General features: G+C 42.6%; 3 protein-coding genes across 3 annotated transcripts in view; all 3 read right to left on the reverse strand.

The window, feature by feature from the left end:
• The window catches only part of LOC124314010, a 379,219-nt gene that overhangs the window by 279,626 nt on the left and 78,807 nt on the right, over positions 1–20,786 (reverse strand). The window lies entirely within an intron of this gene.
• Positions 186–1,299, reverse strand: LOC124320266. Its single transcript, XM_046783068.1, has 2 exons — positions 998–1,299; positions 186–929 (listed from the first exon to the last, which is right to left on the reverse strand). Exons 1-2 carry the CDS (start codon positions 1,043–1,045, stop codon positions 186–188), a joined length of 792 nt encoding a protein of 263 aa, XP_046639024.1. The 5' UTR covers positions 1,046–1,299.
• On the reverse strand, positions 4,226–7,529 carry LOC124320273 (zinc finger CCCH domain-containing protein 18-like). Its single transcript, XM_046783080.1, has 10 exons — positions 7,419–7,529; positions 6,812–7,094; positions 6,465–6,750; positions 6,264–6,395; positions 5,745–5,952; positions 5,326–5,678; positions 5,153–5,254; positions 4,981–5,088; positions 4,663–4,913; positions 4,226–4,591 (listed from the first exon to the last, which is right to left on the reverse strand). The coding sequence occupies exons 2-10, from the start codon at positions 7,075–7,077 to the stop codon at positions 4,507–4,509; spliced, it is 1,791 nt and encodes a 596-aa protein (XP_046639036.1). The 5' UTR covers positions 7,078–7,094; positions 7,419–7,529; the 3' UTR covers positions 4,226–4,506.

Consider the following 20,786-nt stretch of genomic DNA (forward strand, 5'->3'; position numbering starts at 1 on the left):
AAACTTTGAAGAAGAATATAACTATTAAGCTGCTACTATTATAGGTGAGGCGATTTTCAACGGCAGACACTTGCTAAACGATGACGCCCATCTTTTTCAAAAATGGCGCGCAATTTCTTCGACAATTTCGTTTTCCAGCTGAACGCCACGGCGTCCGATTGCCGGACGGTGGAAAACGGATCCTTTTAGGCCGTTTGGTTATTCGACTGATGTGAGTGTCGAGAAAGGCCGTCGTGAGGTCCTAGACGGGCAGTTGCAGGAAGCGAAAGAGTTTCTCTGTCTCCGATCGGACGTTGAAAGCCAAATCTTCGAATTTCAGCAGAAGGTAATCCCGGCCGGCAGTGAAATGCTTTTCCAGCAAGTCGAGATCTTCTTCGATGCGGCCACAGAGTCGGGCCGGTTCCCGGCAATTCCGATTGGCCATCCACCATTTTAGTTTGGCCCTGGAGGCCATGGTAGCCGCGAGGATCGCGGACCAGGTAGACGATTTTCCAACGGTCCGTCACGGGATGGCCGGCAAGAGCCGACGACGAATTGGTGGTGAAGGCGACGAGATCTTTGACCGACAACTCGACGACTTTGATCAAATTGACGGGAAAAGAAGAGCAGAGCTGGGCCAGCATTTGCGGTTGGTGGCACAAGGACGGGCGCTCGTGATATTGACACTCGTTCCAGATCCGCCGGTTGAGTTTCACGTGATTGGTCCCGTTGATGAACCGGATGTAGTCGTCGGGAAAGTGACAGCGGAACAGGAACGGGGCGTGTTTGGCCATGGGCTCGAAGGAATAGAAAACGCCGGGCGAACTATGGCGATGAGTTCGCCCAGGAACGACGATCCCGATCGCCACGTTGACACGATTAAAATCCGCTTGGTGCTGGATGTTGACTCGGTTGTTGTGGTCGTGACTGCCGCCACACCACCGCAACTCCTATCGAACACCAAACGCAAAATGAATGAAGGAATTCAAGACTATTTGTGTTGGCTAATATTTGCTACCTGTTGGTTGCTGCTGCTGCTGCTGCTGCTGCTGCTCCTGGTGTCCATCTAAAGTGGCCATGCGGATGATGGCTTGTTGGAAGAGCAGAAAGATGAGGAAAAAGAGGCCAACCAGGTACTTTGTGACGAGAGATGCCATCGACGCCATGGCTTATATACGATCTTCAATTGCCCATCTAGTGCTGCGCAGCGCCAAGTCTGGTGGTGGTGAACGGCAAGCGCTACATTGGCTGACACCGAGAGCGGCTCTGCTGCAGCCCACAAGTCTCAACTGCCGCCAATAACTAACCTAACAAATCTTGGCCACGATCGAGAGAAAGTAGCAACACTGGCACAACAATGCCATTTCCCACAAATGAAAAGCAGCGCAGAATTGAAAACGAACAGATGCAAAGGAAATTAAAAACGGACGATGAGCTCAATGACTGGCCATGCCATTGGCTCTGTGCAGGAACCGGTTCTGATTTGCATTCGCCGACAGAACAAATTGTTAAGGGCGTTGCTGCGCTTTTCTTGGCGAGAGACAATACGATCCATTGGCGGCGAGGAATGTGCAATGTCAAACGCGAATAACCAAACCCAACAATTTTGACAACAACAACAAGAACTTTTGAGCGTGACCGTCATCCACCTGGACGATAAAACCGGATCGCCCTCCCTCAACTTGGTCACAAATTCATTTTCGACTTGCACTTTTCTCATGGTTGTTTAAGTTCAACTATTTTTGAATTTGATTGCTTATCCACAGACAAAAAAAGTTGTGAGGTACAAAATCGCCAAGCCGTGCGTTATTTAGTGACATAAGCTCAGGAATAATCATTGGTCTCTATAGGCTCGATTTATATAATCGCAAATAGTCTAAAGAGAAGTTAATAGAGATAAAAGTTGTCCTACCTTTTTTTATTAGCTGCCTGGGAAATACGGTCAGGTATCCATGCAGGCATCCATCGGCCAGGCATCCATGCAAGGGCTACAACCACAGAAAAGTTGAAAACGCAAGACAGGATAGTCTGCAAAACTTAGATGGACATTGGCAGTTCCTCCCATCAAACGGACTACTGTTGATCTAAATAAAAAGTAAAAAAAAAAATGGGTTACGAAAAATAGTTCATCAGGAACAACAAGTAAGAAAAAGTTGAAAATGAGACAGCGGCTAAACCCTACTTTATAATAAAGGCGGGGGAAGCTGAAAGTCTCCATGAACTAATACGCTGCATATGTTTCAAATATCTAGCGGGTCACAGGTTAATTAAGTTACAACAGTCTCTGGATGTAGGCCTATCTATAGACTCGGTCGGTCGCTATTATAATTATTCCGTTGCACTGTTATTTTAGTTTTGTGTCTACACAACCATCTCTAGAGGCGCCCAAGAGTTTCGGCAACTTGATTCTGCTCTATTCATGAGAATCTGGACGACTCCTCATTAGTTATTTCTCCCCTCCGAGCAGAGCAGAGCAGCTGGTCACCAACCCATTGAATTTCAATCCTCCTTTTTTAATTATTATTATTTTCAAGTCATTGGCGCTTTTCAGAGTTTCGAGTTTCGACGTCAGGATTTTTTGACGTTTCCATCGTCACTTCATAAACGTGTCGGCTCTAATCTCTACAAGTGTAAATCTCCCCCCGGTGTACAAGCACGGTTTATTATGCAGTTTTTTTATTTGTTTGTTTTCTTTTTTAAATTTAGTCTTTTTCTACTTCTTCTTCTTACCCCGCCCCATGCAGCAGTTGCGTGACGGGGGGGGGGGGGGTGTTGTGTAATGAACGGAATTTTCCCTCTCACTAATTGCGACCCGGAGAATAAGAAAAAAGGAGATATACGCGAGGGGTAGGAACAAGTGGGCGCCCCTTATTAATCATACCCCCTTATTAATCCGCCGTGCAGCCGTTGCGGATTTATTCCAGTCAGGAAAAAAGCCCCAATTAAATTCCCCGCCATGAATTGTGGTTCTAATATTTTCCCCCTCTTTTTTAACAAAAAAAAAAACAAAACAAAAAGACCAAAAATTATTTTCCTCATATTCCTCACTTGAAATTAATTTTTGCAAGTTCCGTTTCGATCCTTATTATCTCTTAATAAAAAAAAAAAAAAAAAAAAAAAAAAAAAAGGGAAATTGTTATTTGATTTGTAACAAATGCCGTCTCTCGGCAATCGGTTGACAATTGATGTCCCGGGACACCGAATCCATCCGCCAGTTATCGAGTGTAATTGTACACGCGTCGCGGCGGATGTTTAGATAGGAATTAATGAGATGGGGCGCCGGCGCGTGTATCAACCATTCAACCCGAATAGTGGTGGATAGGCTGGTGGCTCAACAATCAACAGCAGGGCAGCAGTTGACTCAATAGCGGGCGGGTGCCGACTCTCTCTAGTTGTTGTATTGCCGCAATGTTGTCGAGTGCTTCGCCGCTGATACAAATATATGCACACACACACACACACACTCGATGTGGTGTGTCAACAAATGTGTGTGTATCCGTCCCTGGCCAGCAGCAGCAGCAGCAGCAGCAGCAGCAGCGCGTTCTTTCTATCCAATCAAGCCCTGATGGTTTCCCATCGGCCGACGCTCCGCTACGCAACGTCGCCCAGCGTGTCCGCCCAAATAGACACACACTAATAGGTGTAATGTTACACGACGCCGTGTGACGCCAGCCAGCCAGCCAGCAGACACAAAGAGCAAAAGAGTCAATACCGGGATGGATGTGTTGACTGTGGGGAAAGCGGCTAGGAGCTGACTAGGAGCTCTACTGCTGCTGGTAGTGACGGTGCTGGTGGTTGTGGTGGTGGCGGGGCTTTTTTAATCATGTCTAACGACGTCGTTTGCGGCTATAAAAGCTACTCGATATACCCACGACCGTCGCTTCAGCTCTCCTCGGCGTCGTCGGCGTTTTTCCCACCCGCGCTCGCCCAAGAAAGATGATTAGTATTCAAAACCACAAAAAAGTAGAGAGAGAGAGATGCATCGTTATTTTTGCGGGATCGAGAAAATGGAGGGGGGGGGGTCGGTTATATAAAAGAAAGACGGACACGTATTAGATGCGACGGTCGCTGGAAAACAACAACCGAAAATGTTGACGCCAATTGAGTCATCAACGGCAGCCTGTGCAGAAAAGCAAAAACAGCAAGGGCCATTGTATCAGTATAAATCATGTCGATTTCTCTACACAAAGTAGTCATATTAAGAACTGGGCGTTAGTTTCTTAAACGTTAATAAATCTACTTTATTTAAAAAAAAGGTTTATTGCTCGTTCCTTGATTACATTACAACATGGCACAAAGGGGCGTTCGTTATCTGAGTTGACAGGCCCATGAAGATGAAACAGAACAAAAAAAATTGCATGAAAATTCTTCCATTGTCGATATCCGACATTGCAAACAAACTATAAAGAAAATATCCTACTTGGTAGTGTAGGTCTTCCGTGTGAGTGAACAAATGAAGACGTTAAAAATGACAAAACTTAAGGGAGAAATTAAATGAATGCAATTTCGGGTTCGATTATTAGAACGTCACTCGTCGTTGAGTGGAGTGGCATCACCCATTTCAATCTGTCGTGGACTGCGACCACCTGGGCGGGAGCTTCTTCGACCATCACTGCAAAATCAAACGAAAACAATTACATAAAACACATTTTTAAATAAATAAATCCAGAATTAAAATTATACCCAGATCTCGGTGTTGTTCCAGGTGCAGTGGTAGACGCTCCCCAATCATCGTCATTTGACTTGCTGGCACTTGGTGTTGATCTACCTCTAGGAGCTGCATTAGCACCCGTAGCCCATGGACTGCTGCTGCTGGTGGCGTAAGATGTTCCCCAATCATCATCGGCAGGCGCGATACTGGATCGGGAGCGACTGCCTCCCCCGCTACTGCCTCCATTGGGACAATCTCTTGACATGTGCCCTTCTTCATTACACTAAAATAGAAAGTAAAATATTAGATATCAGGAAATCAACAACTAAATTAAATTACAATAAACTCACCTTAAAGCAAGTATTCCTTCCACCACCGCTACCTCCTCCTCTTCCTCCTCCTCTACCCCTGGTGGAAGGCTCGGGGCATTCTCTAGACATGTGTCCGTCTTCATTGCACTACATTATAAGGTTCAAATTGATTACTACGATACAATTTAAAAAGTGAAATAAATAAATTTACATTATAACACGTCGCAGTGCTTCCTCCTCTTCCTCCTCCTCTACCACCTCCCCTGGTAGAAGGCTTGGGGCATTCTCTAGACATGTGACCTTCTTCATTGCACTAGGATTTCAAAACAGATGAAGCAGATTCATGATTAATATTATATGATACGAAAGAAGCAAGAAAATTACATTAAAGCAGGGTCTTCCTCCTCCTCCTCTGCCGCCGCCAGCGCCTCCTCTAGTCATTCCTGGTTGGATGCCAGACGCCGGAGTGACATATTGTTGTTGTTGTGGGGCAACTTCTGAAGCCGTGTAAGCAGATTGGCCATCCAGCCAGCGTGTAGGCTGCGATTGTTGCTGGAATAGAGCCGATGTAGGCAACAGCACGACCGGATGCATCGAATTTGATTGTGTCATAACACTCGTCGATGGCTGGATTGAGGTCGGCACAGGAGCTCCAATGGCCGTGCTGTGTCTTCGAAGCGGTGCTGTATTGTGCCGTCCATATAACGCGCCATATGGGGCATAACTCGTTCGCCGTGCTGGAAAAAAGTTAAGCAAACAATTTATAGCATACTAAATAATAAATATTTAAAAAAAAAAGTTACCTCCATTGGGATTGGGACAATCTTTTGCCTCATGCCCAGGTTTACCGCAGCCGTAGCATGTCCTATATCGGGGAAGTGGAATCAAGTTTTGTTGGGCCATTACTGGAATCTGTGCGGCAACTGGATGGGCAGGCTGCTGAGGTGGCAAATGCTGCACTGTCATTCCTGGTTGGATGCCAGACGCCGGAGTGACATATTGTTGTTGTTGTGGGGCAACTTCTGAAGCCGTGTAAGCAGATTGGCCATCCAGCCAGCGTGTAGGCTGCGATTGTTGCTGGATTGGAGCCGATGTAGGCAACAGCACGACCGGATGCATCGAATTTGATTGTGTCATAACACTCGTCGATGGCTGGATTGAGGTCGGCACAGGAGATCCAATGTTACTGCTACTGCTGGCTTGCACGGGAATCAAGTTTTGTTGGGCCATTAGTGGAATCTGTGCGGCAACTGGATGGGCAGGCTGCTGAGGTGGCAAATGCTGCACTGTCCTGGTTGGATGCCAGACGCCGGAGTGACATATTGTTGTTGTTGTGGGGCAACTTCTGAAGCCGTGTAAGCAGATTGGCCAGCCGTTGGTCGCTGTTGTTGCGGTCCTGTTGCAATGGGGTGTTTATATACCTCGTATATATCCCTGTTGGTCTCTTCATCCGCCTGGAATAAATTTTAAAAGATGCCATGTCAAATCTAAAAGAAGAACTATCGTAAGATATGAATGCAAACCTGAAAAAAGGCATTCCGTTTTGATCTTTCCTCTTCTTGCTGTTTCCGTTGATTTTCAACTTGCTCCTGTTGCTTCCTCATGGCTTCAGCTGCATGCTCCTCTTTTGCTAGAAACTTGGGTTTGCTCTTTTCCTCTTCTTCGGCTTTCTTTTTGGCCAGCAATTCTTCCAGTGACAATGGCTCCTTTTTGATCGCTTGCTGTTCATTATTCTCTTCACTTGCTTCCTGATCTTTAGCATCTTGTTCAGTTTTCACATCTTTACGGTCATGATGGTCCCTTGGTGACCTGAAACACCAAATCAAATGAATCATTGGAATTTTAGATAAACATAATCAAGATTAATTACTGGGATCTGGATCTACGTCTTCTTGTTGTACGATCACGGCTACGAGAGCGACTGCGTGATTTCATCCTTTCACGTTCTCTCCTCTCACGATCACGGTCTCTGACAAGTTCTTTGTTGTCTTGATCATTGACACGGTCACAATCTTTGTTGTAATCCTTATCCCTTTCACGATCTTTGTTGTCGCGTTCTCGCTCTCGATCACCTTCTCTTTCTTTATTGTGGCAATCTCGGTCGTCACAAACGTCTTTTCGATCCTCGTTGACCATTTCTGATTATTCCAATTCTGTAAATAATCAACAGCTGTTTAAACAGGTGAGACGAAACAGAAAATAATAAACCGTTAAACTACAGAATCTTAAGTGACAATCAATTAATTTTCCTTATCTAGTTTGAATATACTACAGTATGTAAAATGAATTCAGAGACAAGATTTAAAAAAAAAATCAATCAAGTTATTTTCTAAACAAAATTTTCACAAAGTTGAGGACTAAAATGTTCTAGAACGTTTTGGCCATTTAATCAAATATGAGGTATTTGAATGTCACCCCGATAGTAAAACGCGTTGTACATTTATATTGTTGCTAGTAAAATTTTCTAGCCAAGTTACCTTTTGTTTTCCTTTAAAAATATCCGAAATGACTCAATGAGCTATCACATAAGAAACTTCGCAATTTTTGTCAGAGAGAGACACCACATGTGTAGCAGACGACAAAAGCGTTTAAACAACGTCACGATGCCAAACTGGATTAATTCGAAAAAATTGTTGCACTTTTATTTTCATTTTGTTGGGAAAAAAAATTAGGCTGGAATTTATAACAATTGATAAGAAAAATGCATAAATTATTAACTCGATGGATATTGGTGGACGTGAAATTCTCGGCGACTGCAAACACGTACTGTACAACAGTTGTTTTCTGCAATCCGAGCCAGAGTCTGTCCGAGTCCGAGCTCGTTTAATTCCAATGCGCTATTTTTTATCTTCATTTATTTTATGAGTAGTGTTTCATGTATTGGACTGCGTATATCATAAATGTTTGGTTTTATTTATTTCAAATATCAAACGATTAAAATCTTGGCAAAAGGACTCATATTGCATATACAACTAAATTTTGATTAAAAAAAAAGCAACAGCGTCTCAACAGTATATAATACCTTCGCGGACTTTACCGTTCACGCTCTATTCAAGAGATTCGGAACGCGCATAGGTCAATAGCAATTTCAAAATCCGCGCCACCCCACCGTCCGTTTCTAATACAGATGGGAGAGCAGGAACAGCAGTAGCTTTTCCCGGATCCGTCAAAAGACGGTCGCTATCCCCCCCCCCCCCTCTTCTGTCTATCTTCATGATAGAGGGTGGAGGATGAACAATGGGAGTCTTATCCCCCCTCCCTTTGCTCTATCTGGGAATCAAAACAATATCATCATCATCATTATTATCATCAGGTTGAAATATTAAGTTCATCCATCAAAGGGCTACACAATGTTTATTATCAAATTTTATTTTATATGAGAAGAGTGTACACGACGAGTGGAACCGTTCACACGTGTGAACTTTTGAGGTCCGTCCAACCGGTTAGCTAATCATCTGATTGCGTTGCGTTGACCAAAACCCCCCAATTTTGATTATGATTAAAAATTATATTTTTGGGGTGTGTCTGATATAATAAAAAATTTTAACACACAAGAGGGAGGAATCGGAACCATTCGGTCATAGGTGAAGCCGAGCTAAAAAGACGACATAAGTTTTATTCTATTAATTTCAGTCAGAAGATGGAACGACCTTTTCCTTCTCTATTTATAATTTGTTCTTCTCTCTCTCTAGTCTCACATTAAGTCTCATTCATACCACGCAAACATTAGTAAGTCTACCTCATTTAAAAACAAAAGTTTATTGCTCTTGCTCGTTCCTTGATTACATGGCACAAAGGGGCGTTCTTTATCACACTTTTGAGTTGACATGGCCCATGAAGTTGAAACAGATAAAAAATTGCATGAAAATTGTCGATATCCGCTATGACAAACAAACTTAAAAAAAAAACCTCCTACTTGGTCTGTAGTTCTTTCGTACGAGTGAAAAAATTAACACGTTAAAAATGACAAAACTTAAGGGAGAAATTAAATGAAAGGTAATTTAAAGATAAAAAGGAAGTCGATTCAGTCTTCATGTGGTTGCGTCATCGTTGATTCACCAACAAGGTACGCTAACTTATGTGCATAACTGGATCGGCGCTGGAATAAAGAAGAATTTTTCCCGATCTAAGTAAGATACTAAATAAAACAAAGGTTAGAGAGATGATTAAGAACGCAAACAAAAAATGAGCAAAGGGAACAGAGAAATTTTCAACGTTCAGGGAAAGTGTAGGGGTCGTAGAGTGGTCCTTCATCACTAGGTGTCAAAAAAGGAGGGGGAGGGGGAAACTCTTAAAACGATGCCATTTAATCGCGGTTATCGGGACTTGACCGATTGCCATTATCCATTTACTCGTCTTCATCACGATCGTCCCTGCGTGGACTGCCACTGGCAGATCGGCTGCGAGATACTGATCGTTAACGGGATCGAGAATGAGATCTCTTCCTGAAAAACAAAAATAAAGAATGTTAATGTTTGTTGACAGCAATTAAGATATCAACAGTGGTAATTGATTATCAGTAGGCCTAAAAAAGGTAGTCATCAAGATACAATTCAGACCCGAAAGATGAAATCATCATTTAACATTTATTAAAAATAAAGCATTGAAGGAGGTTTGTACCTTGACTTACTCCTCGACTGTTTCGATGCAGCGCGTTCAACAGACTTGTCACGAGATACAGAACGATCTCTATCCACTGACTTGTCACGAGACCTGCAAGACAAATTGTAAATTTAAATGTTGAATGCGACCAATTAAAAGCTTTGGAGCGTTTCGATTTTATTGTTGCCTCCGTTTAAGGCACAGCCTGAAGATTAATTTGAATCTCGGCTGCTTCCTACGTGGCCAATTAATATTCCCGTTTGTAATTTTGGCACCTTTCTTCCCATGGGTGCAAGAAAAAGGCGTGGCGATCGGGAGACATGAAAACATTCATAATCTTAATCGAGATATTCACCTGGACTTGGAGCGAGACTTTCTTGGCGAACGTGAGTGTGACTTGCTCTTTGATCTATCCATAGACTTGTCGCAAGACCTGAATAAAAATTGTTCAAATCATTAGTATAATCACGTCTAGAACTTTCCATAAATTAAGTTAAACTTGTCATCATCGTTTTTTACTTTTTCGGCACATCCAATCCTATAGTAGGCTAAGGATGCTTCCTACGCGATCTTTAATATACCCGTTCATAATAAATTTAGGCACTTCTATTCTCAAGATGCAGAGGTTGAAGCGTGGCGATCGGGTTACAACTATTATTTAAGATTATATATAAAACATTACCTCGACTTGGATCGAGACTTTCTCGGAGAACGCAAACGGGACTTGCTCTTGGACTTTGAATGCCCGCGAGATTTAGAGCGGCTGCGGCTTTTGCTTCCAGACCTTAAATGGAAATAATGATTTAAAAAATAACTCGGCTGGTTTTAAAATTTAATCCACAAATAATGGATGATGAAACATACCTCTTTGAACGACTGCGGCTCTTGCTCTTGCCAGGGGAACTTCTTTGTTTGAGAGCTTTGCCGCGAGAAGAGCTGGCTTCGTTTCGCTCCGACTCTTCTTCCCGTTCCTCATCCGATTCCGATAGCGTTATCACCAGGGGGGAAGACGGACTGATTACTTCCACATTCTCAACGTCCAGGTCGTCGTCCTCATCCTCGTCTGATGGTCTCCGTCGTGAACTGGAAGGCCCCGGCATGGCGGAGTAACTCTGACCATCGTCGATAACCACCGCAGACGAACTTCGGCCAATTCCACTAGGGCCCGGCTTGGGAGAAGGAGGCAGCAGAATATCACGGGATGCCTAATTAAGAAAAATGCATTTGAAGAATTGGGATAAATTATTTTTGGGAAACTTTTACTACAGGAGCTTGCGAATTAATGATTGGTCGAGTTCCAAGAACATCTTCATCACTGGAATCACTGACGGCCACTTCCTCTTGCTGCAGATTATTCCTGGGCTGGTAGTCGGCGTTCTCATCGAATCCATACATGTCGTAGGGCGAACGGGCATATTGGAAAAACTCGTGTATGAAGTGCTCCGTATAGCCGCCGATGTAAGATTGAATGGCTAGGCGGAACGCTCGACTGCGGATATGGAATCGAGTAATCAGCCGAAGAACTAGCTCCAACACGTACGACAAACGATTCTCGTGGCTGACGAGTAAAACGTTCAATTCTCGGTTGAGCCAGGGCACGAAACCATGAATTATGTCGGGATTGAGCCGAAAAAACTCTGGCGACGTTTGTCGGTATTGTCCAGAAGAATCGGAAAGTGGACAAACCCACAAATCTCTGTGATAAATGAGGCGACGAAAGGTACTCGTCGTACCAGTCAAGCGATTTCTAACAGGGCGACGTTCTGCTGGTAGGGGAACTGTTGATCTGTTTCATCAATGATCATAGGTGATAAAAAATATTAGCAAAAACACTTGTTTACTCTTGTAGTTGTTTTACCTGTGCAGTTGGTCATCAGGATCATCATCATCATCATCATCTGATGATGATGCATCAGGTTCTGGAATTGGTATTTTGTGCTCATCGTACTCCTGATTGGACCTTACATTGTGAATGATGGAGGTAAATGGCTGCTTATATAACGGACACTTTGGTTTCACCTAAAAGTTTAGAGGGTAATTAATATCTTGTCAAAATCCTTAAATTTTTTAAGAGTAGTTACTAAATTACACACCTTAGACCATTCCAGTAGGCATTTAAAGCAAAATGCATGACAGCAGTTGTTTGTGTGGGATCTATCATCATGCCGTTCTAGACAAATGGAACAGGAGTCTGGCGATGAAGCTCTTCCAGATTCAGTAGGAGATGGACAAGAAGCTACAGGCTTCTTTGGTTTGCTAGTTTTTTCAGTAACCCTCATTTTCTTTGTAGCACCACGTCTAGAACTAGTAAGTGAAGACATATGCCAAAAGGTATTTCGAAGAGAAAAACCTAACAGAAGAAAACAGATCATGGAGAGGAATTAACTTAATCCCATGGGAGGATTTCGAGTAAACCCAGATTATTCCAGCCAAGAAGTTAACTTCACTTCACAATGATTGCATTACAATTCTTGATGATTGCTGTAAATTGTAATTGACAGCTGGAATATTCTGAATAATTAAACAGCAACTAATCTCAACTGATTAATTTAATTATGAAATCATAGAAGCTTACGAAAGAGAATATGGTTTCGAGTAGTTGTTGGCTTGTTGCTGTTTGACACTTCAATTCAAACTGTTGGTAACAGACGACATAGCCATCTAGCAGCTTAACGTTTCGATACTGGACGGGTGGGAGAGTCGGATAAGGCGTCAGTTCAGTTAGTAGTCATAAAATACTAACAATTTGATCCCGAGTTCGATTCCACATCCGGGTACATCCATAAAAAAAGAAAAATAATTTAAAGAGTTTGACCGTAGCGTAATCGCTGCACGGTATGGGTTCACTGTTCATTCTCAAGACGATACCTGTGCGCTTCAGGTGAGACTTGACTGCAGCATACTCAGGATTCCAAGGGGGAATTTGATATTTCTTTTCACCAGAATTATGATTTTTCATAAAGTTATTAGTTTGAATTCCAGCATAGGATCATTTGATTTGATTAATCAGTTTAGTCGTGTCCACCAGCCCCCTTAGAGTGCCAATTGTTAGGACCTAAGAGACCTAAGCGCATTTGACACCCCGCTCCCCGCAATATTCTGATACTTTAATCATTCGGCAGAGTGGTTGGATTGCAGGAGTACTATATAATGTTATCCCATGGGATAACCCGGGATCGCCCGGGATAACCATGAAGAGATAAGATATTTCAGCGATTTAATCCGCTTTTGTCTAGTCAACTCCAAAGTTACCATCACCTTTGTAATCGCATTCTTCATTAATGAATGGAATCCACGATTTTATTCTTTTGATGGAAGGAATTTTTTTACCCATTGTTTTTTCATCGGTTCTATAAGTGCTATAACAGCGCCGCGTTTCCTTGTTTTGTTCTTCCGTAAACGCTGAGACATCTCATTGCGGATAACGTAAAGTATACGCGCTATCCATATGTTCCTTCCCCAATATTGATAATATATAATTCACTTCCTTTCAACTTGGACATTTCTATTCAGCATTCACCTTCATTATTTTTTAGCTTTTGACCCACTGTCAATTCAGCTCTGATGTCTGGCATATCTCGACCACGCCAAAAACGATATTCCCATTTAAGTATTGTGCTGTACGAGTGACTAATAGTCATCCGGATTAGTCTCCGTTCAAACTCGGCGTTAATATACCCTCAAATGGGCAATGGATCTTTTTTCTTTTATAGAGCGAGGGTCCGATAGGAAATACTATAGATTTCCATAACCAACCCGAAATTGTAGTATGCAAAGTTTTATGAGGTTGAAGTAAGGACTAAGGATAGAGTCACGTATATCAAATAGCCAATGATGTCGTTAATTATGTTAATTTCATTACTTTGTAGTTACACTTTTTATTGGGCTTACACACTAAATTACATGATTTGGGCGAACCGGTTTGGCGATTTTTTCGGATTTTTTAAAATCATGTTCAGCAGACAGACTTCAAGTCTTATAATGCTTGCATCAGCAGCTAGTTCAGTCCAACATACGGTCATGATTTGAGTCCTTTTATTGAAGAAATAGCTTATAATGAAAAATCTAGTCTGTTGCAATAGTCAATTTGGTAACTAAAACCCACCCAAAATTATAGTGTGAAAGTCTTTTGAGATTCACGCTTGACAAGTAAAGAAGTCGTTAATTAAGTTCTTATGAGAAAATGAGTTCAAAATGAAATAATTGAGTTCTTCTTATGAGATTGAAGTGAGGAAGAGTCACGCTTAACAAGTAAAGTTGTAAAGGTCAAGTAAGTTCTTTCTTTTATAGTAAAACTAGTTTTTTTTTTACCTCACATACCTACCAAGGTTCTTTCACAGAAACAGAAGTCACTCACGAATGTAAACGGACGTCGGCCTCAACGCGATTCACTGACGGACATTGTGTTTTGCTATTTTCATCCATCGTTTCCATTGTGTAATGAGGCCGTGCCGTAGTCGTCGGCGGTACTCTACACATAGTCTGTAGTCTAATACAGACACGTACAGAGCGAAATCCATTCGGCCGCCATTCTTGTGGACTTGTAAAAGCGCAAGGCCGGCAACCCCATTTCGAATGACAGCTTGGCTTCCCAGAAAGTGGTATTAATAGCGCCGGGCTTATCAGCAACTTTGAATATTCAAAAGAAAAGGATGAATGAATAAACGTGAGCAACATGTAGACGACCAAGTCTTAAACTGGAGAGATTAGCTAAGATCTTATCTAAGATCTATCTATCCATCTTATCTAAGATTATTATTACGGTCTCTCCCTTTCGACGTCCTTCTATTATTACAGATGGAAATAAACACATAGATACACTGGCAATGGAGTCGGGCGGGCGGGAGGGAATTTGAACAAATTAGAAAAAAAAGACATTAAAAGACATTGAAACAAGTCCGACATCCGGGCCATCATCCACTTCTACGCTCCGAAAAACTTAGAAAATGACGTCCAGGAAATCGGTCGAGCCGAACGTGATGGTTTACCTGCTCACTGCCACGTTTTCCTCAACTCGGAGGTAAAATTCAAATGATCCTGTTTTCACCTTAATTCACCAAGATTTTAACCTTAATCAATGACAATCCGGATGGGAGCCCAAGTCCCAAGAGTTGCTAGCTCTAAAATGATGATTTCTACTTTTTTAAAAAATATGAATTTTTAGCTGAATTTTCTCTTTTTTTCTTGTATTAATACATTTTTGAGACGAACATTAAATATTTCATTCCTTAGCCAAAATGTCAATTATTTAAAAAAATACCGCCACCCCAATTACTTTGTTCGAGGGACAAACTATTTGTTAAAATGTAAGGGTGAAAATATATAAACTTGTTGAATCAAGTGGTGAACGATGAAAATAGGCCACCGCCATACTATATAAGTCCAAAAGTAGGTACTGTTTAAGTAATAAAATTTCCGTTGATTATGTCTGCGTGTTCGTTAATAGAAATGGTTGTGCGGGCAATCATCACTATATATAATCGTGAACTTTCGGCTCTGAGAAGGTGAGACGGCAGCATTTTTTGTGAAATGAGCTACTGGATCCTATTTTCGAATGAATGCGGAACATTTTCTCCGTTTTGATCTTTTCCCTGCACAGGCGACAACTGTACTTTAGAAAGGTCTTCGCGTGAAAGAAGCTGAAGGACCCACTGTAAACGTTAAAATGATGGGATGATTATTACAAGAAGAAAAAGACTTTGAATAACGTTAAACAACCTGTGATATCCGGATTCATTCCAAACTTGCATGGACTGTCAACTGTCAACCTGTTGTCGGCCTCGGCCTGGGCAATGGAGTCGTTCCCCATCCCCATTCCGTCTCGTCGGGAGAGAGGGGATTCCCGAAGGTGAACGTCCGTCTCAGCACCAAAGGCGGATGGTGTGGAGCCGAAAGCTGTTCTGGCAGCGATTGGGTCATGATTGACTTTAAGTCGCCGACCGTCCTGCGCGGATTCCGCACCCAGCCTGTCCTCCGCGGGTGCAGCGGCGTCGCTTTCGCTTCGTCCATTCGACTCCAGTGCGCCGATGAGGCCGACGACCCCTTCCGCGAATACAAGAGCCCCGAAGGAGCCTTAGTCGAATTCCCGCATTGCCGAATGCACCAGCATGACCGTGGTGAATTCGCCGACGGCAGTTGAAGCCCGCTACTTCCGCCTCGTCATCCAGGACTACTCTGTGGCTCCGTGCCTCCACATGGAAATGATGGGCTGCACCCGAACCGAGTGCCTGGACGTTGACGAATGCGCCGTCGCCAACGGCAGCTGCCAGCAGAAATGCATCTGCGGCAAGAAAAGCCCGAAAAGCCATGGGGAGGATAAATAATAAATGACGGACACAGACAAGCGCGAGCACAGCCTTTTATCAATTCATGACTAACTCGGCCCTAGTTGGATATAGGCTATACGTGCGCGCGCGCCAACGTAAAGGTTCACATTCCATCCGGTGATAGGCCCACATTCCATCTGTTTCTTTCAAGAATCTTGAAAGGTTTTTTGCTCTCGGCTTAAGAATTCAAGGTTAATTATTACAAAATTGAGGTTTAAATTTTTTTTTAACGAAATGGACGCGATCATCGTCGGGGGTATCGCAACGTTGATGGCCGATCTAAATACTATAAAAACGGCGGGCGTCGATCTAGTCAAACAATTGCGAAATTTAGAAGGAAAAAAACCTAACAAGTCAAGGCAATTTTGGATAGGATTCAAGGGTGTTCCCTACTGGAAGTATGCCTCCAACCCGCACCCTTACTTCCACAATAGATTTCGTGTCGTATTTATCAGATGACGACGGGCTGAATTTTTACATCTAACCTTCGTCGTTTCCACCATTTGCCACTCAAAGCGCAGCAGCAAGCGCAGCAGCGGATATCCTCCAATGAATTTGGGAGAGCAGACCCGACAGCGCAGTCCCGTCGTTAGCAAATGAGTTTGTGACGTTGAATTGAAATCAGTACTCTTCGCTGGACATCGTCTGTTAATTCAGCAAAATGCAGATGGGCGATTTATAATTCTAAAGGTTTTCTACTCTTTGTAAATTTTCTTATTCTCTTCGATTTTTATTCTGTATTTGCCATGTCATATTTGCCATATATATATATATAAATATAAAGTGTGAAAGACGCAGAGAGATTCTACACCCCCCGTCTAAACAGCCAGAGGGACTATAGCATAATTCAAATATTATACATAAATACTTTGAATGTGTAATGAGACTAGCAGCGCATTAATAGCGATGATGATTATTTTGAGCGCGCCAGACGGAGCTGGCATTGACAGATTCAAATCGATCATTTTGTGACGTTTCTAAAACGAGAGAGGCGAGACAAACATAGACCCCCGCGCTCCACCCTTCCGAATTTCGATGTTTGCTGGTCGCAGTCCGATGCATACATAAATATGCGCGTGCTGTGACGGATCATTAGTTTTGGGAGGAACGAATTACACAGGAATTACCGGTACCGGTAGGCTACAATAGAAAGGGGTTGTTAAAATAAGAGTTGATGGATTTGGCTTTACCTTCGTGGGCTTTCATGTGGGCGCGGAGATTGCAAGCTAATAGCCAAGGCGAAGCGTGCGTGTTGCACAATTCGCACAGGCGTGCGGCTTGTCACCGGTCGTCCGATCCATGGTGTCAATCAATCCGCTGATGTGTGAAGGCGGCCACAGCGGAGAATAAGAGAAAGGCGAACCGCGAACCACAGCATGAAAAGCAAACAGGATTTTTTATAAGTAGCTATAACTAAGTAAGATGCAGATTGCAGAATTCAATTCATTCGCTAATAAACACACGCAAATGAAACGGGGGTCAAAGTATAGTTACCCCAGTTGTTACAGAGAGAGAGGGAAAACCAACAACAGCAGCCACTTCCTGACAATGGAACACACACCGAAATTTAAACTTGATTACCGTTCGGGAAAATGTGAAAACGGTTTGGACTTATTTCCAATGCGATTCAAGGTGCGATTCCGATGGAAATGGATGATTATTATTTACAAATCGTGCGAGAATTTGAAATAGACGCGCGCGGCGCGCCGTGTGTTATATTATACAAATAAAGTCTAGAAATCTTGAACTTCATCAATCCCGGGAGATGAAAAGAACAAGTCTATTACGCAACTAGAGAGCCGGCAATAGCGATCCTTCCGGGAGCTTAAAAGACAACTAATGGAGACTCCAGGTTGAACGCTCAAAGGATGGCATCCTTGTGCTGTAGACATATATTTATATATATACTATATAGGATAGGATCTCTAGCCGAACGGCTCGTGTGTGTCTTAATTGAACGCGCGGGAATTTTCAAAGTAGCTAGAATAATTATATATTCATGTCTCTTTCTCTGCTGGCCCGCTGGAACCACAAAATTCTCCGGTTCGTTTTTTTTTTTTTTTTTTTCGAATCCGAGGGAGAGAGCGGAATTTCGGCCCCACAAAACAATCGAGAAATCTTTTTTGTTTGTATTTATTACTTTTTTGACGAGTCTATCCTCCTCCAGGGGCTATACTGTGTATTGTATACCAGGCTATGTCGTCGGCTGCGTATGGCAGACTGATTGCTGCTGCTGCTGATGGCAACGTGTGTTTACTTATGCTAATGCCGAACAGGCCGAGGAAAAGAAAAAGAAAAAATTCCGGCAGCCCTCACATCTTATAATACTAAACCCCGACCAAAGGAATACACAAATACACATATATCGTAGCGCGTGCGGAAATTGTTGCGCCATCTATAATTCATCGATATACATTGATGGATCTCCCTCATTCGTCAAAGGTAAAAATGGTTAAAAAGAAATTTGTTGTTGTTTTTCCTCGTTCACGGATGAATAAAAAGTGAGAGAATTTGTGACGTACATTAGCCGCCGGTCGGTATCGCATGACGATCGGATTCACAGACCCGTACCATTCCGCGTCCATCATAGGCTACTCGGGCGACGATTTATTTTTGACAACAGGTAGATCTCTGTGCCCTGCGTGCCGTCTGTTTTGTGTGGTCGAAAAGAAACATATATAGTTGAATGTTTTTCTTCTTTGAAAAAGAAATGATGACGAGAGATCCCAAGTTGGGATGGAGCCGTTGCCATAACAATAACGGTGCGGTAACGGTGCTGCGCATCTTCTTCCTGGCTATAGTCGCGATGGCCATCGTTCACTTGGAAATGTGCAGTGTCTTAGTTGTATAGTATCGAAATCTTGTCAAAAATTAAAAATATCATCGAGAAATCAAAGAAGAAATAAGGTTCGCGGCGCGCTCTTTTATTTTTTGATTCTATCCGCAATATAGTTTTTCGATAGGGCCGTCTGATTTTGCTCGGCGGCACGCTGGATGGATTGGACCCCTGCCAGAGCAGCAGACCCAGAAGCGTATTGTTCGTAATTTAGGCTAAGTGCCTTATATGATATGTACCATTGGAGGTAAAAAGAAGAAATGGGGGAGAGACGGACAATGTTCTATGCAACGCGAAAAGGGGCTCCTTTTTTATATAGTTGCCCTTTTTCGGCGCGGTCTACCTGTTGGAGGGCTGGCTGCGACTAGATGTGAGCGTGAGCCGATAACAATTTTATCTTTTTTGATTTTATTTTGAATAAAATCAACTCGGGTAAATTTTTGGCTGCCGCATTTCACCAAGCTCGTTTCAATCGAATAAAAAACAAAACAAAAAAACAAGTGGCGCAGGGAATTAAAATCCATCAAGCAAGTGAACCCCCCCCCCTTTTTTTATTTAGCCTGGACATTCGTGAATGAACAAAATGGATCGAAAAAAAAAATAAATAAAAATAACCTTTTAAAATTGATATTGTTTTCGGTGGAATTTTCGAGAGAAACGGCAAATATTGACTTTGTGGCTGTTTCTTTGCGACACAGACACAAAGGCAAATGCTTATGTCACACAGCACATACAAAATCTGATTTTTTCTTTATTCAAGGAATATTAGATTTCGCCATTCAGCCGTTATAGAAGACGGACTATCAGTTAGCTGTCCTCGGACCGCGACTGACATATCTTTTGAAATATAATATTAAAAAAAGGGTGATAAAGTGTTTGGCGTGACGTTATATAGTCTGAGCTGTTACTAGCTGTTAGCCTATTATACAAAGAAAAGGCCCTGTAGGATGTCTCGGCCGATTCATATCTCAAGTCTGTTCTATAAAAGATCACAATGCCACAACGAATCCCGATGACATATACTGTATGAGTGTATGTATCAACGGACAATGGGCGACAAATCGGGAGCGCGTTCAATTTCGTTGTCACACCCATCAACATAGGAATAAACCGAAAAAGATTCGATCGGATGCGACGATGTTGGCTGGGTATTATTTGTTTTCCTTGAAAAAAAGATAAATGAAATTCATTTGATCACTTGGATTTTGTCATCCGATATCGGTCACGCAGAGACGTCAGCAAGCAGCAGGCAGCAGCTATGGGTTATTTGATTGGTCGATGGATCGGGTCCGCGTTCGTGCTGACTTCGTGAAGGGCGTTGCTGCTGTGATTTTCATGGTTCTTTGGTTTTATTTCAATTGGGAGATCGCCAGCATATCTCCGATGATCCCACATCATCTCCCCGCCGTTTTCTTATTGAATTATAGCATCTATCAGAAATCAGATATGAGACTCTTGCTCGCCGTCGGATAATATAGAAATATGGCCACTGCTGTCTCCCGATAAACCATTTTCCAGTTGCAGGCTAAGAAATCGGATTGGGATATTTATATATCCACGCGTACGTCCTTCCTCGTCTGCGAACTGTCGTGGTGGCAGAAAACCAAACCGAATTAAAATCTGGTCACTTTTCGACGGGCCTTACTCGTCCAATTCGGCCAAGGTATGATGCAAACCTGCCCAACCCTGCCCAGCCCTGCCCAAATTTCTTGTGTGTGTGTGTGTGTCTCTCTCAGAAAGAGAATTTGAAAGACAGATGACATTGAAATTTGAAACAAAAGTTGCGTGAATGAAGAACGAGAGAATCAAATAGGCGTGAATGATTGGATGGCGTGTATATACACAATGTGCCATGTTATGATAATAATTTGACCAGCACACACAGAGTGTAGTACATATATACTATGTATACTCCAAAGTGCGTTCGAAACTTTTGTGTTTGTGCCTCGTCTCTCTTTTTTCTTGTTTGAATTTCGGCCGTTTTTTTTTTGTCATTCATTTTATTTTTCCTTCCAGCAAAGCGCGAAAAAACTTAAAAAAGGATGAAAAGACTTACATAAACTTCTTCCCACTGGTTGACG

This window comes from Daphnia pulicaria, chromosome 1 (assembly GCF_021234035.1).
Source record: "Daphnia pulicaria isolate SC F1-1A chromosome 1, SC_F0-13Bv2, whole genome shotgun sequence".
Classification (NCBI taxonomy): domain Eukaryota; kingdom Metazoa; phylum Arthropoda; class Branchiopoda; order Diplostraca; family Daphniidae; genus Daphnia; species Daphnia pulicaria.